This window comes from Chiroxiphia lanceolata, chromosome 4, assembly GCF_009829145.1.
Source record: "Chiroxiphia lanceolata isolate bChiLan1 chromosome 4, bChiLan1.pri, whole genome shotgun sequence".
In the NCBI taxonomy this organism is placed as follows: Eukaryota; Metazoa; Chordata; class Aves; order Passeriformes; family Pipridae; genus Chiroxiphia; species Chiroxiphia lanceolata.
In genome coordinates, this window is record NC_045640.1 from 34466243 (window position 1) to 34489608 (window position 23366).

At 37.3% G+C, this 23366-nt stretch overlaps 1 protein-coding gene across 1 annotated transcript in view; it reads right to left on the reverse strand.

Moving 5' to 3' along the window:
* The window catches only part of WWC2 (WW and C2 domain containing 2), a 101643-nt gene that overhangs the window by 46332 nt on the left and 31945 nt on the right, over positions 1-23366 (reverse strand). The window contains 4 exon segments of the mRNA XM_032686250.1: positions 1475-1554; positions 6133-6209; positions 7168-7371; positions 19645-19754. Coding sequence (XP_032542141.1) covers positions 1475-1554; positions 6133-6209; positions 7168-7371; positions 19645-19754 — 471 coding nt within the window.

Here is a 23366-nt window from a genome sequence, read left to right on the forward strand (position 1 = left end):
CTTAAGCTTTAGAATCAATACGTCTTTCTTCTTCCAAATTTTACTACAAATGAGATCCGATTTATGGTTAAATTCAATCATCTATCCTTGCTGGTCTTTTTATATTTAAATAACAGACAAATCTTACATTTCTGTTTAAGTCAAAATGAAGAAGGATCCTCCTTAAGTGCTGAGAGTTTTCAGTCCCAAATTGACTTCAAACTCTTCATATAAAAACCCCACATTTTTCATCCATTTTGACATGTTTCTGATTATGACTGGTCACTTCCTAAACCAGATTTTCTCACAGTTAAAAAAACCCCTATTTTTTAGAAGTGATCTATTAAAATACACAGGCAATAGCTTACAAGATGTTTTGATTAAAACTGGGAAATGAACTCCAATCACTCAGCTCCAAACACAGATGCTCTGGCATCCTTTGCAAATCATTTCTCCGCATTTTAGTCCTCTATCTGGAATATGGAAATGCTCTTCCTTTTTCCCACCTTTTGTCCATTTTCTGTATGTATTTCTCAAGCTCTCCGGGATACAGATTATTACTTATCTGACAGCATCCTGCCAAACACAGGAGGTCCTGAGGAAAAGGGTAAATGATTCCAGACTAATGCTGCAACACTGCTTTTGCTACTGGAATTAGTGTACTAAGAGCAAACAGCTCAGCATTTTACTGTAAATGTATCCTTAATGTACGGGTACATACCATAGAACATATGGGTACATACTACAGAAAACAACTAGCATTAATAAATTTCTCTTCACATTAGTCAAGAAAACACACTTGTTAGCAAAGTTTCCTCTGCAGCAAATTCTTTGTGGTGACAGTTCCAGTAATGTTTAATATTTTAGGGCCCAATTTTGTAAGTCAGGAGCAGCAGGGATTGCTCAGACTGAAAAAAATTCATTCCCTAATAATCCACTTGGTTAAACACCCAGAAAGCTCATCCGGTTCAGCATCAGCCCTTTGGACACCAGGCATTCCAGCAACTGGAACAAAGAAAGTCAGGTCGCTAATCCTCAAATTGTGACTAATTTAAAACCCTGCACAGTTGTGTACCATTCATACCTCCAAGAACAGCACCCTTCTCTCTATCTCTTTTGAGCTCAAGTGTGAGGAAGGAGGAAAGACAGACCTAATTACTTTTTCAAAATTTAAAAAAAATAACTTTAAATGGGACACACAAAGTAGCTAATTTAATCCTACGGACCCTTAACCACCCTTCTTTCTGCCTCTCTGCAACACAAGCTACCTCATGAAAAAGAATAAGAGGGGAGACAGATTTCTCACGTTGACACTTGCACAAAAGGTTTGCCATTTCTACGGATTTCCTGCTTCCTAACTACAACAAAAAGAGTTACTAGGTTCCTGTTTCCCCACAATATTTCTCTCAGATAAAATGGATTCAATTCCATGCCAAAAAAAAAAAGAAATTAGATGTCTGAATTACGTCAGTTTCTACTATTTTCTTTTACTCACTGTTGCAGTGTTTCAAAGCCCTGTTCCTTGTACAGCAGCTCTTGCTTCATCTGAGAGAGTTCCCTCTTCAGCTTCTTAACCTTGTGTGTTAAATCAAAGCAAGAGTTAGAAAATTCCTCTTGTTAAATGGTGTAACACATGGCTTTGAACAATTACTGTATGCTCTACATCAGATAAGAGAAAAAGAGTAAATTGCTCTACTGACACACATTAAAAAAAAAAAAGGGATCTGTTCTCTTCCTGATGTCTATGGGCAACATGCTTTAGTATTAAAGAGACACAAGCAGATTAAATCACATTCCTTATTTGTATTGATACCACACTGTGTTATTAAACCTGAGAGAACTTTAACAAGTAATTTACTTCTCACTTGTTAAGCATGCATTCCAACTGTCCTACAGGGACGTGCCTGTTTACTTTTAGGCTTATTATATTTTCACTTTTTCATTCCTGGAAGCTCTCAAGTCATTTGCACTGTAAAAGACAGTGTAAAAGACTCTTCTTTTCCCCTATGAACCATCCTTTCTTATACAGCTTTCCATACACTGGATCCCTAAATATATAATTTACACTCATTGAGTTCAAAGACAACAATCACTAAACACATATGGATCACAAATATACATGTCTATTTAATAGAAATACCCTTGGAAAAACATTCTCTACTTTCCCCAAATTTGTACGGCCAATTGCTTCTTAATCTTAATACTGCTATTTCAGATGTCAGCAAATATGAGTACATTACAAAATATTTATGAATCAAGATTGAATAAAAAATCCTCCATTTAATTTTTAATGCCATATTTTCCAAATGTTTGAAACAAAATTTCTGGAGTACCCGAAAAGGAATGCACTTAAACACAAATGAATTATCAGCATACACATAGAGACAAATGTCTCCTTGAAGTGCGGAGTACCAGATTTTGGTATTCATACATCTGTATCTGGCTTGTTTGTACCACACACGTTAGCCAGATATTGTTACACTTTCTAATTTTCCAATCATTAGGGTGAAAAAAAGGAAAAGCTGAAAGACCCCTGCTGTCACCCACCAACGAGAAATTCTTGCTTGTTTTTATAAGGTCCTCAGATATCCAACTCTTTTGAAAAATTTATTATATTAAGAATTTAGACCACTTTAACTGAAATTAACTTCAAAATACGTCTCCAAAATGTTTTGTATCCAAATCCTGATAGAATTCCTATTTGCTGATATTCTTCAAATGAAAAAAAGGAAAAAAAAAGTGAGATTCCCAACATGCCAGGCAACTAAAAGTACTGAGCACCAGCAGCTGCTGAAGCTTTCCAAGAGACTTAAAATTCTTTAAATTTCTAAAATAACTAGTGATTTGCACAGCCTTCATACGGGTTTATGAATGATACTTAGGCATTCAAGTTTGTAGTTTCTGGCTAATGAACTTTCTGTGACAGAAATAGAATGTTTTTAATCTCCATTTTCTCCAAAGCAAAATCTGTTCTCTGGATGAGGGGTAAGGTTCAGGCTTTTGGAAACTATCACACTAGTTGCTTTACTTGACAGAAAACTGTTTTTATTTTGACTATACTGAATAGTTATCACAATAAATACACAATGTCACTAAGTACACATTCAGTGCTCTTTATTTCTTCCTTGACTAGAATGAAAACCCCAAGAGTAATCTCTCAAGTGTTCTGATCAAGGTAAAGGGAAATGTTCCAGGTAAAGTGATGTGTAAAATATGAAACAACTATGAATTTTTCTGAAAAATACAGGAAAGTTATTTCTTTTAAAATCAGAAATGTGAATTTACAGTAATAGCAGAAGGCACACTTGATTTCAACTTAGAGGACTGGATCTCTCAGAAACCATTACATTTTCCTCAAGAACATCTTCTGAGTGTTCTCTGCTGTACTTCATCATCATTTCATTATCAAGAAATGTGAGTTGGGCGCATTATCCTAGAAGGATGTGACCTACATCATAATATAGAATGCGTTTACTGCATCACACCTGCATTAAACTATTCTTAGGCTCATTGTCTTCACCTTCAAAACTTTCATATAATTCCTGGTTTTTCACAGCTCTTCACTTGTTTTAACATTCATCCCCTTCCTACTGCTTCTGCACGTCATCCTCAGTCACCTAACAGGTCTCTCGCTTCCTCCTTCTAACTGCATCTTCAAGCAGGCTCCTGTGCTAAGCCCCTTCTATTCCCAGCACTTGAGTACTAATGGAACAACAAGACCACCCTGCCCCTGCCCCCCCCCCCTTATTATTTTATAAAGGTGCCTTCCCTACTTGCTTGCTGCATATGCGTAAAACTTACTGTGATCACATATGCTTTGTGCTGTTTGAGTTATCTTAATGATTACTAATTAAGACGCCGAATGGGCCCACTCAAAGTCCACTGTAGGATCAGATCCTTCAGTTTTAATCTGGTGAGAAAGATCTTTCTTCTCCTTATTTCATTTAATAGCTATCCGATTTCTGTCATATTTTCTCCACAACCTATTGCACAATAAGCAATTCATGTATCCAGAAGGCTCCATATTGTGCATGGGCATATTATGCACAGCTAACAAGGGAAAGGCCAAAGGCCAACTCAGAACTTCCTTGAATGCTGAGTTTCCCCCCTCCAGCCACCACTAACCTGATGATACCAGTAAGTCTCAGATACTGTGTGAGAGAGAAACAGATTTAGTACAACTGACCCAACAGTTCACTAAACAATGTGCAAATTCTAAGTAACTGGCTAGCAGCTGACTAATGACTAACTTTGTTTCTCATTAAGTCCACGCATGCATATACTGCAAAATGCCCAAAGGTGGCATATTAGCAAGCATCCTCAAACATTCAAATAAGGGAAAACTATGATAACAGCCATACCTCTCTTGCCATCTTCCATGAAAACCACTTTCCAGCCCTAGCATCACAGGGCTCCACTTTTTCTTATATCAATTTTCATATCCAGTGGCTTTGGATGGATGACAACACACTTTACGCTGATAGAGATATTCTTGGACTGCACCCTTCTAAACTCTGCAGACAAGATTCAGGTCACCTATTTTAGCCACATATGCAGGACTTTGCAACGCCAATAAATCAGGTGTTGGGAACCAGTAGGATATTAGACTCCTTGACTCCAAGAAACAATGAAGAGAGGAAAGCACCTCCAAAAAACATATTACTGTGATTAACACATCTGACTCTCCCCTTGGTGAGCAAATTGTAGATCTGCAGTCAATGGTAATGGGAAAAAGTGAGCACAGGACCATGTCTGAATTTTCCCCTCTGACCTGTAGGTGACTATATTTAAATTTGGTCATGTGTTGTGTTCTTCAACAACATTGTTAATTTCCCCAAATATACTATAGTGACTGCCTTGCCAAAGGAAACATCTGTTACTGCTCCACTCATTTTAGAAATAAGTTATCACCTTGTCTCTTCTTTCTTGTTCCTTACTGCTGTTGATTCTTCCTACTAAATTTACAAAATCTTTCCTCCCACCTCCTCCAGCATTAAAATAAGTTCCCTCACTAGCCACCATCCCTTCTCCTTAAAGGATAAGGGACTACAAATTGGGTTTGTTAAGGAGAAACAGGTGTTCAGTAGGCAGGAGGGCAACATCCAGACACCAGTTTTAGAGTAAATTCCATCCCTGATTTATACTGGGTTTTAAAATTTTAATGAACTATTACACAGTTCCTTTTAAACATTAATTGTTTAGATTCCTAATCACAACTCTTATTCTAGGTGAAGGAGAATGTTACTCTCTGAGGCTTCTATGAGTGCTGCTCTGTGCAGAAACCAGGAGAGGGCAATGGAAGAGCTGAGTAAATGCTGTTCCTTGTGCTGCTTCTGCTCCCCCAGTCTGTATTTCAGGGCACATCGAAGAGGTGCTGTCTTTTTAACCTGGTTTGATTTAATGGTTTTTAAATGGTTTGATTTAACTTTTTTCATTATTAACTACAGAAAGTCTAAGATATCCATAGAGCGTTATATGCCGTAGCTGAAATAAATGAACTCCCTATATATATATTTTAAATGTCTTCCACATCATTTCCTCCTTATTGAAGATAAATTCACTAGAGACTAAACTGTGAATGAAAGTTCTTTAGAGTCTGTTAGTGACCATACCAAACACAGTTGAACAAATAATGGATTTGTGTTCATTAGCAATTTCAACATGCAGACACAAACTTTCATCCTTGATCTGAATTGTTACATTTTGACAAAACAGAGAGAGGTTTCACAATATTATTGAAAAGTGTTCTTCTAACCAACAGAAACTTCTGAGGCAGTTTATGTAGCTTATGATGCATTTCTAACAGAAAAAAGGTTGTGTAAAAAGTCATCTAGCTGCAGCTCACTTTGGCTATTACGTTTCTATTTTTACTATTTCTTTTAGAAACAAAAGCATATAACTGAAAACAGTTATGAGATTTATTTAAACCCACATCTACTCAGAATATCTGTCAAAGGTTCCCCAAAATGTGTTACTTGAAAGTACCAGGGACAGCTTTAAAAATTAATTTAAAACCTCTGAATGGTATCTAATTAGTATATTAGGAAGTTTCAGTACCAGGGTACAAGATACAACTGCTAGTTCAAGTTATGCTTATTCTATAGTCATAAACTTTGCAGAGAGAATCCAAATGAATATGTTAAGTACTCTCACCCTTAATCTTGTAGTGGAGATTTCAGCCTTCAGAATGTCAGGGTCATACTTCGTGCTTGATGAGGAGCCCGAAAACACTTTTTTTAAAAAGACAGAAAAAAAAAAAAGACAAATATTTAAGTACTTTTAAATCACTAATTGGTCCCTTCCTGGATGAATCCACATTGATCAAAAACTACAATTTGCAGAAAAACGTATAATGCTTTTTAAAAAAAAGCCTTTATAGAGTAGTCAGCATTGCAGCATGGCAATAATTAATGAATAATCAAAATTTTCTTCTTACTTTCCCTACTACTGTATGGCATTTCTTCTCATTTACTTATCCCAGGATCCTAAAGTAGTATCTAATTCTCCCTGGCTTTCTATCCTGTGTGCCATCTTGTGATCACTTCCTTCCTGAAAGTTGTAATTTCTAAGGAGATCTCTGGAAAGCAGATTTATTCAGAAGCCTGGTACTCAGTCCTTCTGCAGATGTACGTGCAACTCTTATCACACTACCTACTTCTAAGAGAGCTGTTTGGCCAATAACAGGCCTTTGACAGTGCTTTACTGTGTGCTTATTCTTTGCCCAACACTGTGATGTGTATCTCTGCTTCACCCCTGGTCACAGCACACAGGCTACAGAATTATTGTCTGGTCTTCTTATAAATCAGTAACAAATTCCTTTCTTGGTCTATCACAGACACCTGTCAACACAGTAGGATCATTTCAGTATGCAGACATGAAGGCGAGAGATCCTATTTACTTTGAACCTAGATCTAGCAGAATTTTGTCCTGACAAACTGCATGACAAAACAGATTTCAGAGCTGTTCTAAATCATGGCTCAAAGGAGTTCAATTGTACCAGAGAGAAGAGGGTTCTCACCAGCAGAATACCTTTCTATTAAATAAATAAATAATGCAGGGATGCTATCTCTAAAAAAGCCAGAGTACAAGGTGTTCATAGCAAACCTTTAAAACTCATCCTAAAGAGAAACAGGATCCCCTGCAAGGCACAGATCAAAGGAGTTACATTGTACTCTAAACCGTACTTACAGCTTGTACGAGAGCTTGACTTTTCTTTGTAGGCACCATTCAACCGTACATACTCATCCAGTGCAAGTGCTAGTCTCTGTTCTTTCACCTGGTACAGTTCCTTCTGAGTACTGAGAGCATCCTGGGCTATCATAAGATAATCTTTTAACATTCTCTCTTGTTCTTGACGCCATTGTTTCCTGGGATCTTCTATTTGTGTTGTTTCTTTATAGGAATAAAATAAAGGATTTAAAGAGACCTCTGCTGAAACCCATTGACAACTAAAATTGCTTCTTTGCTGTAATCCACAGTTAGAGTTTGGCTATTGAGCAGGTGCTTGACTTTGCCTGCCACAACAGTGTGTGTAAGAAACAGTACTTAAGGGATCAGTTACAAAATTAGAATGTAAGGTACGATAGGCAAATGCTTATGTAGATCATTCCCGTGTCTTCAATTTTGAATTAGTAACATTCTAAAACTCAAAAAAAAATTTTTTTTTGCATCAGAGTATTTGGAAATAATGGGATCAACAAAGTCTTTCAATGACATCTTAAAATTTAATGCATTTCTGTACAAAAATTAAAATCAATTTTAGCTATTAAAGTTTTTCAACCCCCTTCCTCCTCACTTCATTAATTTTTACAGCCATACGTTATGCATTATTTTAATGGTTATCTCTCTCCTTTCACTCTACAAAAAAAATTTTATTTTTCCCCCTATAACTGAACCAATAGACCATTAACTCTCCAGATCATCTCACTTAACTCTATCCCTACTCCTTCTAGACATCTGATCCAATACACAACTTCCTTTTACGGTCAATAGACAAGAGAGGGCTGCCCTCAGAGGGTACTGAACTCCATCAAAGACACGTATCCAAGATATTTGGGACCAAACTGTTTTTTTGAGGTGTCTCCTTTTCACTGACTAGTCAGGTAATATAAATGAGTAGGTTGGAACAGGCCTTTAATTCATGACAGGTTTCAGGTCGAGCATTTTAACTCCAGCAGCCACACAGAAGACAGACTTGCATAAGATATGTAGACAAGAGGATCAGACATACATAGTGGTATATATTAAGAAGGTATATGATAAGATCAATATAACTGCAGGTTTTAAGATTTTATTTTAATGTAAACATACAAAGAGGATGAATTGTGGTTGAATGTTCAACCTTATCTCCCTGACTTAGTTCAGCACTTTTTGAAGTTGCACAATGAATATACTTCCTTTAAAAGCTGTACTAAGTACAAAAACATTCTCATAAGACATAGCCACAAAAAGTTTGAAATCTAAATGCAAATGTGCACCTAACTTCCTAGGTCACATACTGTAAATCTGCAGAGATCTACAGAGATAAAAACTAACATTCAGTACCAAAGTATTTAAGTGCAAAGTATTTACTTCAGAATTTTTCTGCAAAAAGTAGGAGGGATGTTTATTCTCTGGGTTAGATTTCTACCACTTTAGTTCTTTGAGTTGCTTTACTGTGGAAACCAATGCAGGGCGGTGGGGAGGGGGGAAGGGAACAAGTGGCTGAAAGACATGGAGAGGAAAAAGAACTGCAGTAGAATCAATATGATTGCTCCAAACTATAGCTGAAGTGCACTCTTGGGAGAAGGCACTCTTTCAACTCCATATATGAGAACAGGTTTTGTAACAGTGAAAGCTGATAAGGGCAGGTTCTGGTTAATAACAATTTCCAATACTAACTACCAGTTTTTAAAAAGCCTTTTCTCTTGATAATATCACATAAACAAAAACACATGCAAAGAAAAGCAGCATTTTGTAAAACTAACCCTGTAGAATTCTAAACTGACAATATCTATGGAACTACTGATGCTTTTAAAATACACAAACACCCTCCGTCTATCATTTATAAATGTGACTTATCTACCTGGGAAAGCCATTTCTTAGATGTGCACAGTGGATGCACAGAGAGTATAAACCACGTAAATCCAAGTGTGGTGCATAAAAGATTAAAGAAGAGAAGCTTTATACACAGTTGGTTTTTCAATAACCCTAACAGGAACACTCTCTCCAAAAAACTAACTATAGCTACAGACACACATACACACAGATCCATGTTTATAGCCACCTGCTCTTTTACACAAAGATATTGGGCACACAAAGAAGCAAATCAATACCTTTTCTCTCCTAAATGGGCAACACATGTTCCTATCTGTGCCCACTTATTGTTGTTGTGCTTTAACACACTCCACATTCACAGTTATTTACACAAGATAAGAAGTGCTGGTTTCCAGAGTTGTCCTTTTTTGTGAAGCAGGATGAAGAGCATGAAGCAGGATTCTCATGGGTCAATGATCAAATACGATAAATGCAGTTATGGTGGTTTTTTAGAAGAATGTAATGATGTGATTGTGTTTTAAGAGTGCAACCAGCAGCCACCAAATAATCTTACAAGATTGGAAGGTCTCATCTTCGAGCATGTTGTAGGTAATTGCTTTGTAGGTTTTAAGTGAGGATTGCTCAACGTGCAGCCCAAAGACCAAATGTAGCCTGCAGAGTTCTAAAATGTGGCCTACAGATGCCCTGTCCTTGCAACTGCAAGAGAAGGACAAAGCTGATCAACAACAGATTATTTTGTATTGCTGACAAATACAATCCAACACCTTCTTTTTGCCTCCTCAAGCTGCAAGCACAAAACAATACTATGATTATATATGAGCTTTTATACTGATATATATAGAACTTTTATACTGATAGTCATAAATGAGTTAAAGGTGACCCTGCATTTTAAAAATTGCACACTGTAACTTCAGCATACCAAGGTTTGGATATTTGCCTCTGTAGGTACATTGAATGGTCAAATTACTCTCAGCCAATTCTATCTACATATTTTATTCTGGAACAAACACTCAGTTGTGAAAATACATCATTATGGAAAAAGCAAAGCAGTGTGTAATGACTATCCCAGAATTGTTACTCAACTTTTACCAAACAGAGAAGACTCTGAATATTTTTCACTGTACTCAAAAAAGCATATCACTTGTTTGGCAAGTTGTTCATGTATGCGTGTGTGTGTGTGTATATATATATATATATATGTATATATACACACACACTTCTTAATCATCTCCATTTCAAATCAGTAGGTTTACCCCGCAGAGCAAAAAAAACCCCAAAGACAGAACTATGGACAATATTTCTGTTACTGTAGCGCTGCATTTTGAAAAGTATGTTCATTTGAGCACATGGACCTTCCAGGAGCCAACAATTTCTTTTTAAAAGCAGGGTTCTTTCAAAAACAAATATTTATACTTCTCAGAGTAAAGCCTCAGAAAGATAAGGATTTTTTTCCTTGGACAAGAATGTTTCAAGCACCTGCTGTTAAGGTCAAACTTGTACACACAAGAATATTATTGGGATAGTTAACATGCAAGTCATTGAGGGAGCGGCTTGCTGAACATTCAGAAATGAGCTGTGAAGCCCTTCATGCTTAAACCAAAGTGAGATTTAAATCACAAAGAACATCCAAACTTTTTCCTACCCTTATTATTCAACAGCTGATGTAAAATAAACTAGGGAGATCTCATTCCTTTTATAAGGCAGATAAATGTTTCCACTGGTGACTGCAACAGGATGCCTTATAACCTTGTCTGCGGCACATACGAATCACGCAGCAGGTTGCTAGCTACATGGATGGGAAGATGTTATTTCTGCACATCAGGTGAGGAGTAAGCACTGGTAATGAACAGTAGATAGAGCTGAAGAGTTGCATCTGTTCTAGAAAATGTAAACTGGACTTCAATCCTTAGCAGTGGAGAATGACATCCCCTTTGGCAGGGCCTCTCCAAAACTTTCTACAGAAACACAGGTATGAACTAAAGGAATCTACTTCAAATGGATCTTTAAACAACTAAGAGTTGTACACCAGGCCCTATGAAGACAACCACTTCGATTAAAAAAAAATTGTATAAAACAACTTCCTCTGTCCAACCACAATGCAAAAATAATGATCCATAGTAACAGAATGAGAAGGTGTGGTGAGCGTAATATTCAGGTTACACATTCCTAATTTGCACTGGTTTGTGTAATTGTTTGGCAAAGCCACTTGCAAAGCAAAATGACTCAATTCTATTAAGAGATCTTAGTTTAAAACCAATTAATTTAACTTGAAACAAATTACTGCAAGTGCATAGTTAATAAATTTATGAAAAAAAAATAAAGAAGCAATTTACTTCCTCCTATTTTTAAAGAACTGAATGACTACCCAGATTAGGGGGGAAATTCTGTGGTCTCGCCCAGCGGAACTGCACAAACGGCAGGATGGCAACGCTCCACCCAAGAACATTATTGTGCAGTGAAATGATCATAGCCCTGTAACACAGAAGAGGAAGCTGTGCTGGCTTTAATCATACTGCTATTCATGAAATGCACTCTTCTTGGGTCACTGCCAGATAGGTTTCATGCACTTAAACTCAGCAAAAAAGCTGGCCCAAACAATAATTCAAAATCAAAATGCCAGGACTGACTTTCTGCCTTGAAAGTTTTGTTTATTCTTTTGGCTGGAGTGTGCTTCAAGGGCAGCAATGTTATGCATGCTCTGTGTAATTATACACAGGATATATATTATACATGGAATACAGGTGATAGTAAGGCACGTCAATGTTTTTAAATGAGATATTTTCATACGTTATGTTCCTGTCTACTATCAAGCAGCTCTGCCAAAATTTTACAGTCTACTTGAACAGAAGGAAACTATTACCTTATCAGCAGTAGATCTTATTTCCATAAAATACGAAATTAAAATCCCACTAGAAAATCCCACAGGAAAGGGAATGGCTCCTTGGCACCCTACTGTGAGACATGAGAGAATTGAACATTTTACTACAGGATTAACAATATGTGGAAGCAATAGTTTCCAACATCTCCCCTTGCCAAAAAAAAATAATAGCACTGACTGGGTCTAGAACAACCCACATGTAAATAATGTTCAGTTAGACACATTGCATTTAGGCAACACGGAGAACAAGTAGTCTCAAGCAATCAAACGTGGAAAAACAAAAGCCTTATATGCTAAATTGCTACTTGAGGAGGACAAATACACAGCAAGAGGAGACAAAAATCATTACATACTTTTCACTCTGAAGAGAGACCTCTCATCCGTTTAAACACATGCCCATACTATTCCAGTTTGTAAGTGTTGCAGAATCATCACCTCCAAAGAGAGGCTATTCCAAGGGAAACTAACTGACCTGGCAAGAAATGAGGACCAGAGACCTAAGATCTCTAGAAAGGAGAGCAGAGGGGAGTTGCACGCCACAGCTGGAGCTGTGCAATAGCTCTCCTTTTTGGCAGTGATGGTTTCCACCATATCACCTCAAACCCACACTCCCCAACATTACACATTCACAAGTTCTCTTTCACACAGTCTCTGGTGCGAACTCAATCCAGTGCAAAACCTGTTTTATGTACTAAATCCACTCAAACACTAACTGGTTCCAGAAGACAACATAAAAGCAGATGCATCACGTTCTGGCAGGTTAAGTGAGTTGTGATATGCTACCAAAGGTCCAATGAGCCAGTATAAAGGAAGAACTACACAGCTGGGGCAATAATCTTTTTTTTTGGCAGCAGTAAGCCTACTTACAGATCCACTGGATTCTTAAATATGGATCTACTCATCAGTACCATGCACCTTCTTCCTCATATACTAGAAAATTTCACTTACAGGAAAATTTCCAAACCTGGAAACCAGAACTACCAGACAAGAGGCAGCAAAACTGCAGTGGCTAAGTCCTGAAAAGAGGGCAGTTCTAACTGATGCAGAACTACTGCATGTCACAGCTGAGCTAGTTACCCTGCGTCAAGGTGGCAATTTCTTTGCCTGAAAGAGTAACTGATGAAAAGATAACTCCATTATACCTGACATCTCTGGTTAGCTTGCATAATAATTGCAGGACTACTCCTTCCAACCAAACAGAACCCCACCTTCAAGAGAATAAGACAGGCCTCAAAACCGCAAACCCAACAACTGACCACATTCAGGATCTCTTCTCACTGGAGCCCCTCCTGAACCCAGCGGGTGAAGAAAGTACACAAGTTAAATCCATACTGGTTTTTCAACAGCATCCAATACCTCTGCTGTACATTCTACTCCACAGAGGTGGTTTGAGAAGGAGGAGATACCTGGAAATCAGCTTACTGCATGCTGAGAGCAAGCCCCCAGAAAAGGGCTGCAGGCCAGCCAAACTAGGGCCAGGCGCAGCAAGGGAGAATCAGGATTTCAGTGGTATCTTGCACAAAAATGTCTGCAGATAGCACAAAAAAACCAAAAGCAATCCTTCCACGTATCATATCAGAGGAAAAATGGTGACTGATACTAACTATCACAGGATAATATGACTTAGCTTAGTGGTGGGTGGTGAAAGCAGTTTTATCAACAACATTACATAATCACTATGGATATGTTTATTCTACAAGTATATCCCACATTATTTGATAAACAAACTGGCTTTCAAATCTCCAGTACTTTTGCATGCAAACCAAAACTACATTTAGGGAAAAAAAGTGCAAATATTACTACATTGTACTTCAACAAGCATAACAAATATTGCAGGCAATTGAGATGCAAGTCTTAATGTTTAGCAAAGGAGCAAATGCACTAGCAGTAGTTTCAGGGAGAATAACCAAGTGTTACTAGACTGCCTAAAGGAATGTACTTTATTGTTTACATAGCAAATGCTTTCTGAATGCTTTTTTTTTCTTATTCCTTTTTCCCCCTGTTTTTAAAAATACTTACAAAAGTAAAGAGAGACATGGATGAAAATTAGATTATTTAGAGTATGTTCAAAATTGAGGTCTCTACAGTTTGTTTCCTGCATCATACTTTCATCCCCAAAAAAGAAATCCTCTCTTCTAGATACCTTCTTCATTTCTCCATAAAATAATTCTGTGTTTGAATTTGAGCAAAGAGAGAAAATGAGAACTTTTTCCAGCTATACTGTGTAAGTATGAGCAGATTTGCAAGAAAGATTTATTCAAAGACTTTTACTATCAGATTCCTTGAGATATCAGGTGACGTATGCTTATATATTTCAGAGTAAAATGCTGTAGAAACTCTGAGCACCTTTTTCTACATTACCAAGAAAGTAGGTAATATTCTACTGCTAAGGTTAGCAGAACTAAGACATTAGAAAAAGATGCAAGTATGATCTTTACATAAATGCCAGCAGGTAAAATCATCTTTAATTCAGAGCCTTCATTGCTTGAGCCCCCTTCTGTAGCCAGCATGCACCAGATTACTCTAATCCCTTCTTATAGCCAGGGCACAGAGAAGACACTTACCTACAAATAAGATTCAAGATAAGATATACTGCACTTGAGTTTCCACCATGTGTGTTTGCTGACAATAAAGAGTCTTCATAATTGTTCGCATGTCACCTTCTGCTCAGAAGATGGTGGTAGGTTGTGGGAACAAACAGTGCACAATTATGATCATGATACATGACTCTCTCAAACTACTGGTAATTGCAGACTCATGGTGGGATTTTCAGATTTCTTCCTTTTCTGAAAATACAGTCTGGCATACTTTCATAGATGCAGATGTATTAGAGTCCCAGGCTGGAGCAGAGAAAAATCAGTCTATCCACAAAAGCCCCTGTGTTAGATAAACCACTCGCACAGGCATAAACTAGCATGAAAACCTTTAAGATTACAACAAGAAATAAAATACCTGTAGTTAAAATATTGTGCTGTAAGTATCAAACAGTGTAGGTAAATAGTTAGGCTTAGAAATTTTAAGAAGGACACCAAGTGAGCAAAGAGGAACCTTTGATGAATTCTATTCTTGAGCTAAGCAGATACAAACCCCTTTGCCTTTTTTTTTTTTAGCATCTCTGACTCGATTTTCTTTTTCTCTGTGGATGAACAGTGATGTAACGCTGTTTCTGGAAAGGTACATTCATGCTTCCAAAGGGGACAATTAAAACTAAGTAGGGAGGAGCCGCAGAAGCAGAGAAGGTAGTTGTCCAACTCTGTTTTGAAAAAAAGTGCTGGGGAGGAAGGCAGGGAGAAAAAACATCATATTGAATACAAAGTACAGAATAGCAAAAAAAAAAGCAATGTGATGGTCTGAAACTGTACTAGGCTGAGAAGAGCTATTCCTTCCTATCATCATCTTTCAAATACCATCACTCAGTTTCTTTCTGCTACCTTTGCCACCAAACATTACTAACAGGAGAGTACCTGTTTTATAGGTTAACTAGATCAGTGTAATGCAGAAAACAACCACTTGCCTTGTTATTCCTGAGACTGAAGACAGGAACTGAAAGTAAAGAGGGTAAGTTATTTAGGAACACACAGGGTGCTGAAGGCAAATCCAGTTCAGGATTCTCTCAGACTATTCATGTCAAGCCAGAAGCAGAAGTTTCCCTTTCTTGCTCCTATTACCTCCACAGCTCTTCATCTAAACACACCATGTAATGATCCAGATCACAAAACCTGAGCAGCTGGGGGAAGGAAGAAGAGGTGGACAACAACTCAGACCTCAGGAAGCAGAGCGCTTCCCCATTGTCCATGTTTACTACATATCCTCACACTGACAATGTGGGGGCAGAAACCAGAGCAAGCAATGACTGCTACTTCAGCTGCTACCATCATCAGAGAAGTGCACCTGGAAATCACAGCTTCAGAGACAAAACTGCTTCCTGAAAAGTCTGCACAGAGCATGGAACAAATGAAAGTTCAAGGATGTAATTTCAAAGAACATGTAACCACTGCTGGTACGAAAAGTAGCTGTCCTCCATTTCTTCCACTTGACTATTGTTTCATATCCCCAGGTCACCTTCCCCTTCTTGCTTGCATAAATAGAGGTGTGGAAAGGAGAACAAACAGCAACTTTTATTTTTCCATACCAGATTAGTTTCAACTCGAATTGACTCCCTGATCTGATTCACTGTCTGGCCATGCAAATGTTCATGCCAGTATAAGCAAAAACATTGCAGGGACAGAACAAAAGGCCAGAGGTAGCAATAGAGCAGGACCAATTCTTTCAAAGATTATACCAGCTTAAAGGTTTTGCAAATCCAAGCTCTAAGAGCACAAATGTTTGCATCTCAGACACTTAATGCTTGATGTTGAAAACCCTGCAGCAGAATTGGAAAAAAATTGAAAGTGATCACTTTGCCTGCAGATATACAAAATAAAGTGGAGTAATAGTTATGTGTTAGCATTGCTTTGAGTTCCTAACCATGTTGTTTAGTAAAATTAGTAAATGTCAGCAAATTAGCTGAAGTAGGTGAACACAGAGGAGAACATATATACAATTATAAGAGCAAACAGCATAAGTTATAAAATCTTTGGACTCTCACAAACCACAGTATTAAGGATCCTGCACAAAAGGAACTCCTCGGGCCCTGGCCACGAAATAGTATCCCTTCAGTCATCCTCTAACACAGGGCACTACTGAACCATAGGGTAAGCATTTAAGTTCTTACAGCATTAGCTATCCATATCATATGCATGTTCTGCTTTGCCAGATGGCCTGTAATCTGGTCTCCCTTGAAGCTGAAAGCATCACATTAAAACTCCTAATTGGGGTAATATATTCATAAAGTAGTGACCTCAGTCAATGTTTCTCAAAGTGGGTTACATCATCCAAAAGGATCATGCAAAAGCTCTAAGGCAATCATTACGAGCTAAAAAAAAATCCCCAAACTGCATTTGGGGGAAAAAAATTAAGATATATAAAAGTATAGAAAATGTGAGATGATAATAAAATTAAATTATACTTAAACATATTGACACCAAAAGAATCTGAGGGATCGTTCTACAAATCCAGACTGCTCACAGACAACTCTTAACCCTCTCCAGAAGAGAAGAGTTTGCACTGGCCGTTAAGGAAAGCAGGCTTTTCTCGGGTTTGTGTGAGAGAAGGGAAGCTAAGGGACTAAGAAAAATAATTACACAGATGGGGAAAATATTTAGTTATCATGAAAAAATAATATATACATTGATTTACATAATTTAAGAACTTACGTTATAGAAATATAGTAGACTCTTTTATTAGAACTTTGCAATGTCCAGCCTAGTACGGCTTTCTCAAAATCAGTGGGAGTTTTGCCAATATCCACCCTTCCAGAGGAGTAAAGACTTATCTGACCACTAATGGAAATTCCATCCTTAACATTTTCAGCCTTGAATTTTTAACAGAAAAGGAGAAAAAAAAACATGAGTAAGACCTTCTGAATTTACAGTCTATTGCCTTAAGTTCTAGCCTGATCCTCATAGCTTACTGGGTTGGTTTGAGAAATTTAACAATATCAGAGCTGTTGTAGTAAAATGAGCCCAAGTCCCGTGGACAACCTGAAACTTCACAGTTGGATCAAACGTAGCTTTTTACAGAGGCACACAGTAGGAACAACAGTGGAAAAAGAAATGATAAAAAGGACAGATAATAGAGAAACTATTCAGAATAACCAATTATGGGATGCAAGAGGAAAGAATCAATGTGCCTTCCCTCAAACACTTTGCTAATATAAATCCAGCCAGAAGGCAGTGAATGTGAAATGTCATTACTCACCTCTCCCTACATAACACATGGGAGAAGATTTCTTCCAGAGGTGCCATCCCCTCAAGATACCACTTATGAGTCCTGAAATTCCACTTTATCCAACCTGTTTTTCAGGCATCTATCCATTTGTTCCTCCTTCTAGCAGTAGCTACAGGTTTTCTCCCTCATTGGGCTCCTTTGTCCAGTAACGGAGAGATCTACCAAAACTCCCTCCGAAAGAGGTAGTCTTCCTTGTTCTAATACAGCCACTGTCCCGACAGGGAATTTTAACAGTTCAAATCCAAAAAGCAGATCCAATACATCTGAATTATTACAAAGCTAATACAGCAGTAAGTAGGCACAAAAACTGTTTTCTAGAAAGGCTTTGCCCCCCTAATTCCAAATGACCTCCATACTAGAGATTTCAATGACATCAAAACAACACATGCACCCCTAGTCAGATGAAGTAGAAGTTATGATCTCCATATTTGGCACATCAGACAAATGACCTACGTGTAAGATTCTTAGGCAGTTTTTACCTCCCAACAACTCAGAAGTACTCTCACCAAAACACTGTGCAAAATACAGTGTACAAAACTAAAATATACCGCTGTACAAGATAAGAAGTTTCATTGAAATTGCTACAAAGAAATATATACGTTAATGTAAGAAGAATCAAATACACTACTGAACAAGGGATGGAAACTACTGTAAGTATACCAACATCCAAAGCACACCACTTTGATATCCATCTTGTAACATGACATAGCAAAACCAAGCTGATCACATTTGTCCCAGCCACAGAAGACGCGTGTACAGATGGATATACACAACTCTCCTCTATTAAATGAAAGCATTAGTGTTTCCAGTACATTTACAATCTTCAAGAGAATTCTGAGACAATGTTATCCAAGTCTCAACATCTTACATGTGTGTGAAGCAGAATTTCAACCCATGAGTAGCTCATAATAATCAGGAATTCACCTTCAATGCATAGAAATTACATTAAGAGTGAAGAAAGTATTTAAACTCTTTCTTAAAACAAAAACAAACAACAAAGTTACAAGAGATTTTTCAGAACTGAATAAATATTTTGAGCACACATGAAATAAAAAGAGCACAATTATCAGAGCAGTGATCTGAAAACACTTTCAAAACACCCAGAAATGAGAATTGCCTCTCAAAATTTTACAGCTTTATGTTTTATAGTTTTGGTCAAAGCAAAAGTTAGAGATGAGTTTAGTCTGCTATTAGAATTTAGATTCAGAAGCAAATCCTTTACTTTCCAAAGCAGACACCCAGTCAGCTACAGCACACTTTTCATTACACTGACTGTACTGACTATAGAGCTATTGACTATAAAAGCAGCTTAGACACTACAGGGCTGATTCACTTGCCCATATGTTTGAGATGCCACGTGTAGCAAGCCTTGTCTCCAGCTTTTGTTCCAGAAGGCCACTGGTCTCTTAATGTCCATGACATATCTACCATGCAGTTGTCTCTGCTAACTTAAAGCATCTGAAATGGCTGTAGACACCTTGCTATCTTTAAAGTAAGCATATAGCAGTACTAGTGCAGGTACCTAGATTCAGGTATTACTCTCAAATAGAATCTCTGTTATTGTGCTGCTAAATACTATTTCTGAGAAAACAGAAAAAGGTATCAATTAATATGGAGTAATGCACACAGAGAAAATAGACATGCTTTCAGAATTATATTCATTTCAGTAACTCTAAATAGCATTGTATTCCAATTTTGCTATTTTTGTATGGTTTAGACATAATTACCATCCAATTAAAAAGATACGTAGAAACAGATGTAGCCATTTTGTACCAGCAGATTTTCTTGTAAGCCTTTTAAAGCCAACAATGTTACACCAAAGGGCAAATTTTCCCCAGCATTTTGATGCTAATCAAGAACTCTGAGTCTAACCAAGATGAACCTGCTTTTATAATCAATATGGCAAACTGAAAAATACTTACGGTTTATGTGATCAATATAGTACACACCAATCTGAGGATCATATGCGGCTTCCCATCCCCACGGCAATTCATCCCCAACACAATCCGCAAATGACAAGGGCTTTGTTAACCTAAAACAAAGAAACAACTCAATGGCACAGCTTCCATACATATGTTTGTTATTCATATTAATTCCTATTATGACAGAAACTAAAGAAAGATTGCAGGGAGAAAGGAAAGCAAGTTGTTTTCTCCCTCTTAAAGTTGCGTGTTTTGACTGTTTTTCCCCTATTCCATCCTTCTGAATTTATTACCTCCAAGAACATATTACTGCAAACATTTTTCAGTCCAGGAACTCAAGTGAGAAATTCAGTGCAACATCTTTCATATTTGACAGTTTAAAATCAAACGACAACCAATAGCTTGTAAAAAAAAAATAAAAATTATCTACATTCCTATTTGTCACCAGGAGAACTGGACCCTTCAACCTTGAGTCGACAAGATTTCAAGATCATTTTCTCTAATGACCACAGACAAGAAAGTCAGAAAAGTGAATACAACCACCTAAGATGCAGTTAGCAGCACGCATCAATCCATGCACTTGAATAAAACAAACAGCAGTGTGCACAGAGCAGACATTTTATAAGTAACATTTAATGGGCCTTAGATGTTCACATGGTGCTTTTTTAGGAAGACAGACTATTAAAGTTTTTCATTTTAATAATGGAGCACTTATTTCTTACATTAAGTAGATTGATAAAAATAATACATGGGCTCTTTTCCAACTGAGGCTGAGCAGAGCTTTATATGATCATCTTTTTCTCCTTTTTTTAAAAAAGAAATTAGTATTGAGTTTCCTGTCGATAAATCCACAGATAAATGCCATCTATGGTATACTGATATATTTAACAGGAAGAACAAGAGATTTAAGGTTTTATTGTCACCATAGTGACAATAAGATTAGTACATATCCAAAGTTTAAATAAAAGAATCCTCAGAGTAAGATTATCAAGAGCAGTTTGTGGGACACAAGCAGCACTCCTTTGCTCACTGCTGATTAGGTGCTATCACCTAAGACAGTTTTTTTCATCTCACCATTAAAATTCTATATAAATAAAAAGCTAACAGTCTAACTCACACATGCTTTTCTGTGTCTCGGGATTTTTTTCTTTAATTATTTTCTGACCAAAATAAACTGGTTTATTGATACTTCTTGTGAGAAAAGAATATTATATTTTACCTTCTACAAACTGAAATGGATTTTGTGTAGAAACCACCAGACAGACAGTACTTTACAAAACTATTGAATTCTCTATGCAGCTGGAAAAAAACCAGAAATTTGAGCACAAGTTTGATTTAGAAACCATTGCCCCATTGTTACCTTTATTATCATCATCATCAAGGTACCTGATCTACCAATTCTTTCAGTAGGACAGTATTCCTCCAAAATAAGGCTGAAGAAATCACAAAGAACCAAGCTCTTAGGATTCAAAACATTTTGAACAGTGATTTTGTTTCCAATTTATGTTTTTTAAATTGCAAGCATGAATCCACTTCCTGATATTTCTCCAGAGTTTACAACATAATCCTATGAAGGTTACTAATGCTTAATTTGAGGTTCTGAACAAATTTGCAGGTATTAGACAAATTGGCCTATTTATTGCCACTTACAAACTGCTGTGCAAAACCACTAAACACACTGAAAACTATTACAAAATACAGGTGAGATTACCAATGTGGAATTACATCTGGACATAAAAATATGGATTATAAGCAGCACAAGCAAGCTGTCAGCTCCCCAGTGATTTCCAGGGAGAGAGTAAGTCTGTAGTAAGCCAAGCCTATCTATTCTAAACCCTAACACTACTAACATTAAAAATACATTTTTAAATCCAGACACTGGTATAGCTCTGAGTGAAGCTGCTCCAAGGAGCTCTCCAGAAACCCCAGCTCTGACCTGCCACCCTGCTCCTGACCCTCCTCCTTCCCTCAGGGCAGCAGAAGCTACGCAGCTCAGCAGGTTAACAGCTGCCTGGCACTGCCATATCAAACGCACCTGCCCAAATGCTGCCTACTAGTAATTACCAGCATCACTTCAAAGATTACTGTTTTGTTGCAAATAGTAACAGCTAGAAAGAAAGAGATGGCTCTTAGGAAAGTAGGAAAAGCCTTTTAAAGCCAGGGTAAGCACAATCACAGTTTCAGACAGGCAGCATGCAGCAGACTGAAAACAGGGTATCCACCCAAGTCAGAGTGTTCCCATGCCACTGCTGCTCAGAGGAAGCATCAATCACGTAAAAGCAACAGTTCTTTGGTGAATCTGGTTAGTCACGTGAACAAGATGTGCCAACCACAAGAGCGCATCTTGCTGTGAAGAAAGTCCTGTCTCAAATTTGATTACAACTGTAGATTTTCATGAAACATCTTAAACTGGATAAAAATAAAAGTTCAATGTCATCATTAGCTTTAATATTATAATATTAACTCAAAACTTAAATCATGTAGTTCAAGTAGAAAAAATATTTTAAATATCATACAGCAACATAGGAATCATAACAAACTCATATAAACATGGCCAGATGACCTCTAATAAATTAATTTAAAACTCTGCATAAGCAAGCATTCAATACTTTCACCAAAGATACACACCACAGCTAACAACACTCACAAGATGTGATTTTTAGATCACCTCTACAGGAAGGATATAAGCCCAGTACTATCCTGGCTTTTCTTCTGTGCTCCACATCAATTTTATTTTTAATCAAATACTGACTTCTTACTATAACAGCACATTCTGTATGTCAGACTGCAGTCGACTCTGATCATGCAAATGTTCTGTCCAGGTGTTATCACTTCCCTGAAATCAAATACCGTGGGAATGAATAGCAGCCATTCTCTCATCCCAGACGCTTCATACATTGAAGCGACTCCAAAAAACTGTGGAAAAGTACTTGAGTGACCGACTCTAGACTTAAAACAAAATGAGAAAAAGAGGGAGACAGAGATCCAAAAATACAGGTAGTACAGGATAAATTGTTCTATGAATTCTGCTCTGCTGGATGATGCTTGCATATCACATCCTTAAGATCTGAACTATGTCAGAAGAAGTACTTCCAAGTAGATTTTTAAAACATGAGAAAGTTTTCACATAGTAAGATCACAATTACTTAAGAGTGTAACGTTCCCACAACTCTCTTTTTCGTTCCAGAGTCTTTCAATGGCACAAAATTTTTGAGTCCGATGTGTACTTCTACATTTGAACAAGAATCAGCACAAGGTGATACCTGATTGCTTATGGCCCTCAGAATTGTCTCAATATAAATAGTATTTACTTTCAAAATACTTATGGCAAATGGATGAGATTAACATGATACGAAGCAAGAGAAAATTTGCAAGACAAAAGTTGAAAGCAGAGAGTTACGAGATGTAATTGGAAAGGAAATAATATCTAGGAACAAGGACTGAAGGAATCTTGTCTGTGTGAAGATCATTATCTGTGACATAATAACCTACGACAGACGGACTACCATTACATTCATTAACCGTGACCCAAGAAAAATGAGGTTTATTGCACCATAATAGAGAATTAAGTGCTGCATCTCTAGGGCACTGATATTCTGAGGTAGTTCATAATACTGTTTCATTTGTAGCCATCAATTTACATGTTCTTAAAAGAATGCTGATACTCTAAAAAGTAGAACTTAAAAGTCCACATTTACTATCCAATGAAGTTCAACTAGTTA